General features: G+C 42.7%; 1 protein-coding gene across 3 annotated transcripts in view; it reads left to right on the top strand.

Annotated features, from left to right (window-relative positions):
• The first annotated feature begins 630 nt into the window (after positions 1–630).
• LOC100300804 (uncharacterized) overlaps positions 631–14812 on the top strand; it is a 41219-nt gene continuing 27037 nt past the window's right edge. The window contains exons 1-2 of one of the 3 annotated variants that reach the window (XM_002698753.5): positions 660–924; positions 3168–3819. In XM_002698753.5, the coding sequence (XP_002698799.1) occupies positions 797–924; positions 3168–3453 (414 nt within the window). In that variant the 5' untranslated portion in view covers positions 660–796 and the 3' untranslated portion in view covers positions 3454–3819. Of the gene's footprint in view, positions 925–3167; positions 3820–14812 lie in introns of those variants that run through there. The other 2 variants (XR_009493199.1, XR_009493200.1) reach the window with 2 other exon arrangements.

Here is a 14812-nt window from a genome sequence, read left to right as displayed (position 1 = left end):
GATGGTTGGACGGCATCACCAACTCAATGGACACGAAGTTGGGCAGACTCCAAGAGCTGGTAGGGGACAAGAAAGCCTGGTGTGCTGCAGTCCTTGGGGTCGCAAAGAGTCAGACACGACTTGACAGCTGAACAACCAGTGGGAAAACAGTGCTTGGTTGGAGGAAATCAAAGATATAATATGCAGAAGCAAATGGCGAGGGCCTAAAGAATTGTGGTTGGTTATTTATAAAACAAATATACATTATCTGTCCAAAAGTGATAGAAAAATAATGAACGTTTTTCAAGGATGCATTTATCATACTGCCTTAGCCATCCTCTATGGAGCATACCCAGACATGGTCAAATAAAAACTATATTCTTCAAGTTATACCTGATTTGGGTCCTGAAAAGAGGGTCAAGGAATGTTAGCACAAATGTGTGTAATTGGGATAATTGATAAAAGTAATCTAAATAATAGTCAAGAATTCATTCTGAATCTTATCAGTATTAAAACCAAACAATGAGGTAGTCTGAGATGTCCCTTAATCCGTATATTAATTATCAATGCTGCATAACAAATTATCCGAACATTCACTCAGCTTCTAGAGGTCAGAAGTCCAGGTATGGTTACTTTAGAACTCCCAAACACCACTTGGAATACACAGTTAGAATACGGCAAAATTCCGTAAGTCTCATAAATGCCAATGCTGATGTCACTGTGCGTCCTATAAAGCGGATGAACATAAGAAGGGTGAGGCTTTGCTCTTGGCCTCAGCTGCCACTGGACACAGGACACTGATTGACCATCATGAGCCATGGGACCTGCCGCCTTGACTACTGTCCTAACACTCACTGCTCCATACTCTGGGCAGCAGACACCACCCAAGCCTAGGGGGACAGACGGACAGACCACCTGGCTGCCAGCGGTAGTTCCTAAGAAAGTGTGAGTTTCAGGCCAAAGCTACCTCTGCACTACACACACTTACACTCACACACACCTGCTGGTGCTGAGAGTAACTGGCTTTTAGGAAATAGCTTGAACCAGGGAGTGCTGTATTTTTCTTTCCCACTCCTTGCAATATGTACATTACCCTCAGGTTTCATTATGGAAGGATGTGGTGTAGCATAAAATTTACCCAATACACACCCTCTTTTAATGAAAGGAGGAGAAAAAGTAAAAATTTTCACCATGGAATCCACAGTTGATGTGGTCTGGACTTAGATATTTCAATAATTTTATATTTAGAAAATGGATAAATAGATGTAAAAAAAATAAAGTATAGAGAGTTTTCATTTGCAAGCAAACTTGCTTTGTGGAACTAGTTCAGATGAAAGACTACAATCTTTTTGAAAAACCACTCCTCAAAAGATTTTTTTAATTTAATTTTCATTTTATATTAGAATATAGTTGATTTACAATGTTGTGTTAGTTTCAGGTGTACAGCAAAGTGATTCAGATATAGATATATATATGTATGTGTGTATATATCCATTCTTTTTCAGATTCTTTTCCCAACAAATTAGTACAGAATATTGAGTACAGCTCCCTGTGCTATACAGTAGGTCCTGCTTGATTACCTATTTTATATATAGTAGTGTATATATGTTAATCTCAGCCTCCTAATTTATCCCTCCCTCCAACCTTTTCCCTTTGGTAATCATAAGTTTGTTCTCTATGTCTGTGAGTCTGTTTCTATTTTGTAAGTTCACTTGAATTATTTTTTTAGATTTCACTTATAAGTGATATATCTGAGCTTTGTCTTTCTCTGATTCACTTTGCTTAGTATGATAACCTCTGGGTCCGTCCATGTTGCTGCAAGTGATATTATTGTGTTCTTTTTATGGCTGAGGGAAGGGGGAGCCTGGTGGGCTGCCATCTATGGGGTCACACAGAGTCGGACACGACTGAAGTGACTTAGCAGCAGCAGTATTCTGTTATATACATGCACAGGATCTTCTTAACCTGTTCATCTGTCGATGGACATCTAGGTGGTTTCCAAGTCCAGGCTGTTCTCAATAATGCTGCTGTGATTACTGGATGTATGTATTTTTTTGAATTATGGTTTTCTCTGGATATATGTGCAGGAGTGGGATTGCTGGGTCATATGGTAGTTTTATTCCTAGTTGTTTAGGGAACCTCCATACTGTTCTCCACAGTAGCTGTATCAATGTACATTCCCACCGATAGTGCAGGAGGGTTCCCTTTTTTCACCTCCTCTCCAGCGTTTATTGTTTGTAGCCATTTTGAAGATGGCCATTCCGACCAGTGTGTGGTAATACTCACTGTAATTTTGACTTACATATCTCAAAAGTTTTTTTTTTTTTTTAACAAGCCTCAGCTTGCTTTGATTTTTGCTCTATATCCCTATATCTTCAACAATGACTTAGTTGCCTTTTCCTCCTCTTTCTTTTTAAATGATTAAGACTTTTCCTGAAAGAATGTCTTTTTCCCTAGATATAAACACTATTCTTTCATGCCTGGTTACTACCTAATACAGTCCTCAGCACCTCAAGAGCCCCGCACTCATTTTGCTGACTAATTGACTCTAAGAGTTTGAATTATTGCACCAGATTTTCTCATCCATAAATTATTACTCTGTCCGAAGCTGACCAATTCAAAAGCTGCATCCAGTTGAGGAGGACACCAGAATCTCATCTGGAAAATTACTGTTCAAATTTATGTAGCTTCCAAAACGCCCAATTAATTCTCAAGATCTAATTTACTCCCTGGAAGAATCTATCATATTAAATTTACGTTCCTTCAAATTAAAAGATGATTTTAAAATAAGGGCTTTTGCACACTCAATATCTCTTTGTTCTCCGGATGAGACACACCAAATATGACTGTAATTAGCTTAATATTTTTCTACAGTGTTTTATAGTCTTTAAAGGACTTCTGCTTTTAAAGGATTTCCACATACAAGTCCTGGGAGCCCTTCAGATGCAGCGTATTTTCCTTTATCTGACAGTGTAAAACATGGGGACTTGGAGGGATTTTTCTAGGGTCCCATCACCAGTCAGAGGTGAAGCTGGCCTTTGTTCCGAGGCTCTTTGTAAGTTCCCGGCAGGCCCTTCTCCCATCCGTATTTTCTGTGATTTTGATACACACCACAGGAGCCCAGGCACCCACATGGACTTTGTCATAAACTGATGGAATGTCGTTCCTTCACTGCTCTCTTTCTTTAGCAAGGAAGACTACCTGTGTCTGCTACATGCATTACTTCTGGTGCAACGTTCCAAGACTCAGTATGCCTTTAAGGGGACCCGGCTGAGCGGGGAGGAGCTGGTGGGAGGACGAAGAGGAGCCCTTCCGCCTGTTTTAGGGACACTGTCCACTCCCCCTCTTCTCCACCCCACGGCACATGCCTCAGGCCCAGAAGACAAGTCACACAGCTGGCCAGCAACCGGCATGTCTGCAGAAGAGCAGGAGAAAGGCAGCCCCGCGCTCCCAGCCGCCTGGTGGGAAAGCTAGACGGTGGGAAAGCTGGACGGGACGGGCCAGAGCGCCGCCCCGTCACAGGCTCCTCCTCCTCTGTGTTCACAAGGACCCTCCAGAGACAAAGGCGGTTCAAAGGAACCTAGCATGAACCTGCCTCGTGCAGTCACTGTCAGACCAATGTTTCCCCCCAAATTAAAAACGAGTGGCAGAACAAATGCGGCAATTACATTCTGAAATCTCAGGGCGGGGGACTGTCAGGGAGCTGTTTTTCAAGTAACAATTTGAGTTGTGACGTCACAGAATCAGGGTCTCTTTTTTTGTTGTTATTGCCTTTATTTTTTTTTAATTTATATTTTTTAAAAGTATATTTTTTTATATAAATTTGACTGAAATGTAACTGATTGACAACGTTGTGTTAATTTCTGGTGGACAGCAAAGTGACTCCATTATACATCCGCTTTCACATTCGTTTCCGTTACGATGTATCGCAGGATGCTGAGTATAGTCCCCTGTGCTGTACGCAGGACCTGACGTTTCCTGCTGCTGCTGCTGCTGCTCAGTCGCTTCAGTCGCGTCCGACTCTGTGCGACCCCATAGACGGCAGCCCACCAGGCTCCCCCGTCCCTGGGATTCTCCAGGCAAGAACTGTTACTTTACTTTAAATTCCCAAGAAAAATGAAGAAAAAAATACTTTGTTGTTAAAACAAAACAGACTTCCAAGCTAATTATCAGAACTTTTCTGAAGGGAGTTTTATAAGCAAAGAAAGGAACTCATTAAGCACCAATATGACAAAGAAAACCCAATTAGGAGTTTTATGTTCAGGATAAAAAGTTAATGAGTCCCAAAAGACAAAGTTGCCTTCTTTCTCTGGATAGATTTTTGTACCTTTTCTGTGAGGAAAATTTATTTTTAACATAATTTAACCAAGCAAGTCACTTGACCTCTCTGGGTCCCGGTCTCCTGATCCCTGAGTATCTCAATGAGCTTCTGTAAGAATAAAGTCAAGGTGGGTAAGAGCATCGTTCAGATGTACCTGCTCTCACGCGACTGCTTTTCACAAGAAGAGGGCACGTACACTGCATGTGCAGCCACAGGGTCCACGTCCAGGCTTCTCTTTCTTAATAAAATATTTATGTTTTGACAGTGACACATGTGGCTTTTCTGGTTGGCTTTAAAGTTTTGGGTATACCTTGCAATCTAGTGTAAAATTTTATAGGGTGGACTATCTCGGCTCATGGCAAATAGATGGGGAAAAATGGAAACAATGGCAGATTTTATTTTCTTGGGCTCCAAATCACTGCAGATTGTGACTGCAGCCACAAAATTAAAAGATGCTCCTTAGAAGAAAAGTTATGACCAACCTAGACAGCATATTATAAAGCAGAGACATTACTTTGCTGACTAAGTTCTGTCTAGTCAAAGCTATGGTTTTTCCAGTAGTCATGCACAGATGTGAGAGTTGGACCATAAAGAAGGCTGAGCACTGAAGAACGGATGCTTTTGAATTGTAGTGTTGGAGAAGACTCTTGAGAGTCCTGTGAACTGTAAGGAGATCCAACCAGTCCATCCTAAAGGAAATCAGTCCTGAATATTCATTGGAAGGACTGATGCTGAAGCTTCAGTACTTTGGCACCTGATGCAGTCTGTCATCCTGTTGTGTAGAGTTAAATCCAACTGTGGTCAGAGGTCTATGGAAACATTAAACTGTCAGATCTCTGTAAGCAATTCAGGAATATTTAAGCCCCTTCAAGATGCAGTGATTTATATGGGGCTCACAAGTCCTGTGGTAAAGCTCTTGAACTTTGTCCACACTTAAGATTCAGACTATCCAAACAGATTGATTGCAGCTCTGGGAGGCTTAGTTTCCAAAGGCAGCCAGAGAGGACCAAAGCCACCCTGAAGGGAAAATCTGACAGCGTAGACTAGAGGCAACTGGGTTTCTAAGGCAAGTGATCCCAAGTATAACGTGAGGGTGTGTGCAACCAGGCTTCCCACTAGCTTTTCCTACCAAAATCCTGTGCAGCCTTGGGAAGTGGGGACTGTGCTGGAAAGGAAGGACTGTCCTCTCAGGCACCCAGCCAGCAGGGAACTCGACACAGAGTAGGAAAGATGTTTTATCACCATCTGGTTGTTGTTGATTTTCTCTTGTTGCCTAGCAAAAGAGGTCAGCACTTAGACATCAACGACAGAGTTTCTCCTGAAAAGCTGTGACGTGACAGCTCAAGTTCATCTAGACAGTCACTTCAGGCTCACCAGCATCGCCACTTGTGTGCTCCGTCGTGTCCGTCTCTGCGACTTTGTGGACTGTGGCCCGCCAGGCTCCTCTGTCCGTGGGACTCTCCAGGCAAGAATACTGGAGTGGGTTGCCATTTCTTTCTCCAAATTAGGGCTCACAAGACCATAGAATCTAGCGATTTCCTCCTCACTAAACCACATGTTCTGTCCTATTTCTACAAACAGCCATTACTCTACTAGCAAAAGACAGGAAAAGGGGAAGTGAAGAAAGAGTTTTTAAATCTGGTGTCAAGACAGGCTTCCCACCCAGACCCAACTCCAGCTTGGATGACGACAGCTACATCCTCGTGTGACAAGTAGGTGTAAGTGAAAGAGTAAGGTCCAGTGTTCAGGAGCCAGAGTGGAGGGCAGTTGACTCCAGACAGCACCCTATGGCTCTTTTCAACAATTTTGTAATATATAGATATATATTTTGGGCTTCCCAAGTGGCTCAGCGGTAAAGAATCCACCTGCCAATGCAGGAGATGCGGGTTTGATCCCTGGGTTGGGAAGATCCCCTGGAGGAAAAAATGGCAACCCACTCCAGTATTCCTGCCTGGAGAATTCCATGGTCAGAGGAGCCTGGTGGGCTAGAGCCCATGGGGTCACAAAGAGTCGGACACAAATGAAGCAATTTAGCATGCAGACCCGCAGCACATAACTCATCTAACTGGTTTTCCACTTGTTTTTAGAGACATGGTGGGTGAAATGGCAGAAATTTATAAACATTTAAAGAGCTCTCCAAGTGGGCCAGAGAAAACCCACAGCTTTAGGAAGACAAGAGGTGGCAATAAATACGAAACAATGGCAGCTGGTGTTCAGAGACCAAGTTCTCCAAGGTCACCCCAAGGGTCAAAAAGCCATCGGCAACAGTGGTAGTGAGCAACCTGGAGACTCAGATGCCCACTAACAAAGTGGCAAGTGATGGTCCAGAGTTAGCGTAAGGATGAGTGGTACAGAGGAGTGTAAAAGGAGACAGACATGGCCCAAACCCCCCAGAGCTCAAGAGTTGGAAGAGAGGGGCTTCCCTGGTGGTCTATTGGTTAAGACTGCACACTGCCAATGCAGGGAGTATGGGTTCGATCCCTGCTTGGAGAACTAAGATCTCACATGCTGTACAGCATGGCCAAAGATTAAAAAAAAAGAGAGAGAGAGAGCTGAAGGGGAGAAAACACAGCCATTCTTATCCAAATACCGTGTGGGTTCTGTTAACCCTGTAGAAACACTGAGGACTGAGAAGTCCAGTATGGGAGCCACGAGGTGTGCCTCATGGTGACTGACAGGTAAATTTACTCTGTTTACATTTAAATAAAATGAAAAGTTCAGTTCCTCAGTCCCAGTAGCACTCAATATCCACAGGGGTCTAGAGGCTGCTGTAGGCGACAAAGCAGACACAGAACCATCCTATCACCACACAAAATTTCTATTGACCAGCTCTGATCTAGAAGTGAGCTGACTTAGGCCCAGCAAACTACTTCCTGGAGGACCACAGGTAAGAGTTTTAGGTGGCACCTAAATGGAGTGTAGGCTAAATAACTGCTGAATAAAGGAAACAGCAGCAAGCGTCGGAAGTAACAGAACTCCTGAAACAGAGCAGGAATCCATGGTTCTCGACCCTGATGTCTTCAGCTTGCCTTTCTTCTGCAGAAAAACTTTAGCCAAAGAGTAAATTGAATCAGAGAAGGGAGAAAATGCAAAAACATAGGAACACCATCAGAGGGGACTGTTTTTCAGTCATTAAGTAAACTCAAGGACATTTAATTTATTCTCAAGGGCTACAGTAATATTCTGAGCCATATCCTGGGAGCTGTCTTGTAGATGCCGAAACCCCCAGCAGGCGGAAGAAGTAAGCATGATGAGCAGACTGCACCCGTGATATAAGCTGCCACAATTCCAAGAGCTGGCCTCAAAGAAATGGGAGCAAGCCAACCCTGGAACTAAAGACCAACGATGCAATCTGCTGGCAACACAGGAGACCCAAGTTCGATCCCTGGGTCAGGAAGATCCCCTGGAGAAGAGGATGGCCACCCACTCCAGGCTTCTTACCTGAGAAATCCCATGGACAGAGGAGCCTAGTGGGCTACAGTCCATAGAGCCACAGAGCTGGACATGACTGAGCGACTAAGCACAGACAGTATCAAGATCAGACCAGCACACAACTCATTTCAAGCTGACTGGCAGGCCTGACTGCTGTTTCCACGTGGAGCCCCTTCCCTCTGTCTGTAAAAGCTCTTCCCCAGTGGTTCTCAGTTGGGGGTGGGGTGGGGGACTTTGGCCTTTGGCCTTTGGACAGGAGGCTGCCCTGTCCTCTGGTGGCCAGTCTCTGAAATAAAGCAAACTTTCCTTTCCACCAACCTTAGCTCTATTGGCTTTTGAGTGGTGAGCTGCCAGAGCCCCACGGTCAGTTACATCCCTACTATTCAAACAAATAAGAAAAGGCCTGCGAGGCACTAAATGTTACTGATAAGGTGACCCTTTAAGTTCGAGCCTGGAGGGTTCCAACCAGGTCTGTGATGATATCCGGAAGCCTTCAGAACGAGAATGATGACCATAGAGTAAAATCACATTTGCTCACACAGTTGCATTTGCACAATTATCAGATGCCACTATACCTGTGTGTTTTTAACGGGGAGGGAGGAGGGAGGGGGTTCGGGATGGAGAACACGTGTATACTGTGGCGGACTCATGTTGATGTATGGCAAAACCAATACAATATTGTAAAGTTAAAAAATTAAATTAAAAAAAGAAAAAGAAATAAATTTATATTAAAAAAGACTATTTGTATATTTAACTTCCTTACTGTGTTTGACTGCACACTACAACCACCATTACAATTTGGAATGGAGACAAGAATAAAGCAACTCCAGCTTCAGGAGCATCTTGGCGATGGCTTTCAGGTCCTCCAGCCCTCCTTCCCAGAATCTGGGCAGTGAAAAATAAACGTGTATCGATAATCCTCAGAAGACAGACATTAAGAACTCACTCACCTTCAAAGTCAGTTGAACATCTTTAAAGCTGGAACACGTTTCTAACCTTCAAATGGGATAAGTAGGGTCAGTGTTCTAGGTTAGTAAACATAGTGTTTTGTTTTTAAAATTACTTTACACCAGGAAGTATGGTTAAACCTTCACATTATTTTATGAAAGTGGAATCATTGGTTTCACTACATGTCAAAGAACATTTTAGGAAAAATTCAGGCAACAAAAATCAGTTCAGATAAGTAACACTCAGACAAAGCTTTCGATGTATTCCTAATACTGATGTCTAGCTCAATTAAATCGGACATTTAGGCTAAAAGAAATGTGTGCATCTCACACAAAACCCGTTTTTATTTCCTGTGGACCAATTGTAGTCAACATTTCCACACAAAAGTAGTTATTGAAGCCTTATGATTTTAATAATTTTTCTGGCTCATCCAGAAAAACATCTCATTCAAGTGAGAAGAAATGGAATTCACACCTTGACCCAAGGACAGATAAAAAATTAAAACCAGATGCAAGGGGTGAGGTGTGGTAATATGCTTTTTACAGGTTACTCCTTACCTGCCCCAGTGAATGAAACAAATTTCCTTACACAATACAAATACAGTGTATGTGAGACCTAATGTGAGATGCCCAGCAAAGCATTCATTATTCGTAAATGTATTTGGTTAAAACGGTGCTAATGAAGCAAAATAGAGCAGTTTTTCTCTGTACGTAGAAATCAGACTTAGAGAAGGAAACATTTGTCCGATATAAAGCAAAACTTTTGTCCTGGCTTGCTATCTCCCAAATACAAAACACTGATTTCAGTATCATACTAATCAACGAATACACTTACTTCATTTCACAAATATGAATTAGGTACCTATTATTTGCTCTTGCAAACTTTTTTAAAAGGTGTCATGCAGAAGACAGAATCTGAAGGGCTGGGGGATAGGGTAGGTGATTTTAAATAGGGTGGCAAAGGAAAACCTCTTTAGGAGGGTGGACATTTGAGCAAACATTCAAGTATTAGAGGTGAGCACGGTACCAAGGACAATCTTTGGAGAGAGAGGCACCAGAGAAGGGAAGGCCGGGCAAAGGCCTCTGGACGGGCGCGTGTCTGGGGCATAAAGGAGCAAAGACAGCTCTGCCGCCGGCAGCAGCAAGCCCGGGAAGCAGACCTTGGAAGAGGCACACAGTAACGGGGGACAGCCCCAGCAGAGGTGCACGGAGCGTCGTAAGGGACTCTGCTTGTGTTTGGGGTAAATGAGGAGCGGCTGGAGCTTAAAGCAAAGAGGGACACTATATCCAAAATTTTACACAAAATTTCCAGCGAACTGGTCAAAATTTTAAACAGATCAAGAAAAGTCTTCAACGACCTCATGGCTACCGGGGGAGAAGGGAGAGACAGACTGGGAGATTCAGACTGGTGTGCACACACTGCTGTATTTAAAATAGACAGCTGAGACCCACTGTATAGCACAGGGAGCTCTACTCAATATTCTGTAATGACCTCCATGGGAAAACGATTTGAAAAAGAATAGACGTATGCTCATGTATAAACTTCGCTTTACTCTGAAACCAGTACAATATTGTCAATCAACTACACTCCAATAGAAAATAAAAACCATTTAGAGAGCAAACTCTTGAAAAGGATGAAGCTCTTTTGGGACCAAAGCTACTTTTAGAGATTCTGTGCGGTCATGAGGAAATGAACCTTTTAACTTTAGGTGCTCCTGCAGTCGGCCCTTCAGTATTACAATAGTAAATGAAAATGTATCACAGCGTTGGTTGTCTTCATTTAATAATGTTATTAGCCCTGGTCTCAATGTTGTGATATAACTGCTTCTGCTCTGAAGGACACAATAGATTTCTAATTGATCCATTTTTCAGGTTACATACTTGTGCTTGCTCTGATATTATCTTTTAATAGCTTAAACTGTTTTACATCTCCCTCTTGAGACTATCTGAATCTTGCTTCTCATTAAAATGTCTTTGGTAGTCTTCCTGGGATCTTGTGGAAGAAAATAAAAACCTCTAACGGAAACACAATTTGAGGAAAGAAAGATGTTTTTAGAATCTACCACTGATATATACCTGGAGAAGGAAACTGCAACCCACTCCAGTATCCTTGCCTGGAGAATTCCATGGACAGAGGAGCCTGGCGGGCTGCAGTCCATGGGGTTGCAGGGAGTCAGACATGTCTTAGCAACCAAAAACACACACACCACTGATACAAGATTTGTATATAAACATTTTTGAAGATAAATCTATTTTTAAATTTAATAATATTTATAGAAAAATAGTGCCCATACAGTTCTGTTAATCACAAATCTTTCAGAATAAAATTGATAGGCAAATAGGACCCCCATTGAAAAACAATGAAAATATGGAATATATTTTAAGAGTACAGCTAACATAGGATATCTTGAGGGTAGCATAAACTTTTTGGGTTTGTTGTGGTAAAAAAAAAAAAGAACATAGAAGAGAAAATATCATTTAAACCTGTATAAACAACAGCTTTCTTTGCACAGATAATAAATTCACATAGCTTAAACCCCAAGGAATAAAATCTTCTGCAGCCTGAATTATTATATATATATATATATATATATGTATATAAAAGTTTGGACATTTAGAATAGGACCAACTCAGGTATCTGAAAGGAATAGATGAACAATCTGTCAATATTACTGGTTTCCCCAGAGGTCACGGACTTACAGATAAAGCAGAGCTACGACTTCCCTGGCAGTCCACTGGCTAAGGATTCCCCTACCGGTGCAAAGGACATAGGTTCGATCCCTGGTCCGGGATGATCCCACAGGCCTCAGAGCAGCTACTGAGCCTCAGTGTAGAGCCTGCACTCCACAAGGGGAGCCAGTGCAGTGAGAAGCCCGTGAACGTGGAAAGCAGCCCCCGCCACGGCAACTAGAGAAAGCCCACCCACAGCTACGAAGACTCAATGCAGCCATAAATTAATAAATTTAAAAAAGAAAGAAAGAAAAGGAAAAAGCAAAGCTAATGAACGTGGGCAAACCCCGGGAGATGGTAAGGGACAGGGAGCCTGGTGTGCCCCAGTCCATGGGGTAGCAAAGATTTGAACACGATTTGGCAACTGAACAACCACCACCAAAATAAAACACACACGACTCAGAAGAATCCAGCCAGCCTGGTGTGTATCGGATCTGTACAAGACTCTTCACCATGTATTCTAAAGAAGAATCCAGCCAGCCTGGTGTGTATCAGATCTGTACAAGACTCTTCACCATGTACTCTAAAGGAGAATCCAGCCAGCCTGGTGTGTATCGGATCTGTACAAGACTCTTCACCATGTACTCTAAAGGACTGTGAAAAGACTGATGATTTGTTCCAGGAGGAACAAACAGGGCCAAACTACCTTCCCAACGCCACAGACTGAGAAAGAAAATTCCTTCCCATTCTAATCTCCGTGATATCAGTAAACCACACTGTAGGCAATCTCAGTGGATTTGGGCACAATGCAGTCTCATAGTGATTTCAGAGGGAGAGCACAGATTTTCAGTAAACCAACCCATTACACTGTTAGCTCAGATGATGTCAGAAGCCCTCATGTTACTTGACCAATCCAGTAAGGTCTATCTTGTAGACAATCTCCACCTCTATAAAAGATCTAAAATATAAAATCCTATGTGAGCTTTTGTTTGCACCAAAGATGGGTGAACAATAACACTATTTACGCTCTCATCTAAAACAGTTCAGTTCAGTAGCTCAGTCCTGTCCAACTCTGTGCAACCCCACGGACTGCAGCACGCCCGGCCTCCCTGTTCATCACCAACTCCCGGAGATTACTCAGACTCATGTCCATTGAATCAGTGATGCTATCCAACCATCTCATCCTCTGTCATCCCCTTCTCCTGCCCTCAATCTTTCCCAGCATCAGGGTCTTTTCAAATGAATTAGCTCTTCATATCAGGTGGCCAAAGTATTGGAGTTTCAGCTTCAACATCAGTCCTTCCAATGAACACCCAGGACTGATCTTCTTTAGGATGAGCTCGTTGGATCTCCTTGCAGCCCAAGGACTCACAAGAGTCTTCTCCAAACCCACAGTTCAAAATCATCAGTTCTTCGGCACTCAGTTTTATTTATAGTCCAACTCTCACATCCATACATGACAACTGGAAAAACCATGCCTTGACTAGACGGACCTTTGTTGGCAAAGCAACCCCATTCCAAAAGATAAAATATTTGGAAATAGGGTCTTCAAAGCAGATCTCAGATAATGAAGTGGTCCCTGTGAAGTGAGAAATAAAGACGAGTTCCATAAAGGCCCGGCTTGAGGGCGATCCCAGGCTGTGGCCCAGAGAGGCGGCCCCAGGCAGAACCTGGTGAGCTCAGTGGGTTCCAGAGCAGGAAGTCGTGGCTGGGGAAACCAAGGCCGCCAGAGTGTCAGAGAGGATCTTTGCACAGAAAGGGAACTGCAGGGAGACTTGACGACTTAGCAAAGTACTAATCAGCACAGGCTTGTGAAGAAATCACCGGAGGCCTGGAAAAGAATTATCTGGAAGGATTGAGTGGAGCAGTACCTGGCACTCACACAGGCTAGGAATCGTGCCTGCTCCTGCTCCCACCAGCCAGATCGGAAAAAATCACCGCTCAGGAAAGTCTTGCCTCAGCAATGGAAATAACGAGCTCTGGACAGAGCATGAATTCAGATATACCTAACAAATCATAAAGCAAGACCTGAAAGGCTAAGATGATTCCAAGCAACTTAACTCACTTCAGAAAAGAAGTACAAAAGCATTTATTGGAAATCAAAAACACTCAGTACTCAACAAAGTAAAACTCACAACATCTGCCATCTAATCGAAGAGGACAAGACATGCAAAGACACTGGAAATCATGTCCATTATAAGGAAAATATTCAAATGAAAATGACCCAGTATTGTCACAGAAGTTAATTGTGACAGACAAGGAAATTTAAACATGACCATCATACCTCATATGTTCAAAGCATTAAGTAGAGAAATGGAAGATATTTGAAATAACAAATTGAACATCTAGAAATGCAAACTGCAATATTTGAGATAAAATATACACAGAGTAGGATAAACAGATTAAACATTTCTGAAGAAAATAACAGTTAACTTGGAAATATAGCAATAAAACTATTTAAATGGGGACAGGGAGAAAAAGGAAAATTGTATATCTTCAAGCAGGTTGATTTATATGTAGTTGGGCATACTCAGAGGAGAAAAGGAAAGACAGAAAGAAATATTTGAGGAAGTAAAGGCAGAAAAATATCCAAAATTGATGAAAATTATAGATGTGAAGTATTTGTGGTACTGGAGAAGACTCTTGAGAGTCCCTTGGACTGCAAGGAGATCAAACCAGTCCATCTTAAGGGAAATCAACCCTGAATATGCATCAGAAGGACTGATACTGAAGCTGAAGCTCCAATACTTTGGCCATCTGATGCGAAGAGCCGACTCCTTGGAAAAGACCCTGATGCCGGGAAAGGTTGAACGCAGAAGAAGGGGGCAACAGAGGAGAATGAAATGGTTAGATAGCATCGCCCACTCAGTGGACGTGAATTGGAGCAAACTACAGGATATAATGAAGGACAAGGAGCCGGGTGTGCTGCAGTCCATGGGGTCACAAAGATTCGGACCCTACTTAGTGACAGAACAACAACAAAAATGTGAAGATTTAAGGAAAGCACCATACCCAAGCAAGAGAAACACATCATAATTGAATTGGGCTTCCCTGCTGTCTCAGCTGGTAAAGAATCTGCCTGCAATGCAGGAGACCTGGGTTTGGTCCCTGGGTTGGGAAGATCCCCTGGAGAAGGGAAAGGCTGCCCACTCCAGTATTCTGGCCTGGAGAATTCCATGGACTATATAGTCCATGGGATTGCAAAGAGTTGGACACCACTGAGCAACTTTCACTTTCTTTCATAATTTAATTATTCAAAACCAGTGAGAAAGAGAAAACCCTACAAACAACCAGAGTAAAACAACGCTGTCTACAGAGAAAGAGACGAGGATAATAGCAGATTAGTCACCAGAACAATGCCAGCAGGATGACAGTGTCAAAACAATTTTAAAGTATTGAAGGAAAAAGAAAAAACCTATAACACCATGCTAACACAAGTCGAAAAAAGCTGGAGTGGCTACGT

This window comes from Bos taurus, chromosome 27 (assembly GCF_002263795.3).
Source record: "Bos taurus isolate L1 Dominette 01449 registration number 42190680 breed Hereford chromosome 27, ARS-UCD2.0, whole genome shotgun sequence".
NCBI classification, from domain to species: Eukaryota; Metazoa; Chordata; class Mammalia; order Artiodactyla; family Bovidae; genus Bos; species Bos taurus.
The sequence above is the reverse complement of the archived record's forward strand: the minus strand, read 5'-3'. Positions and strand labels throughout refer to the sequence as shown.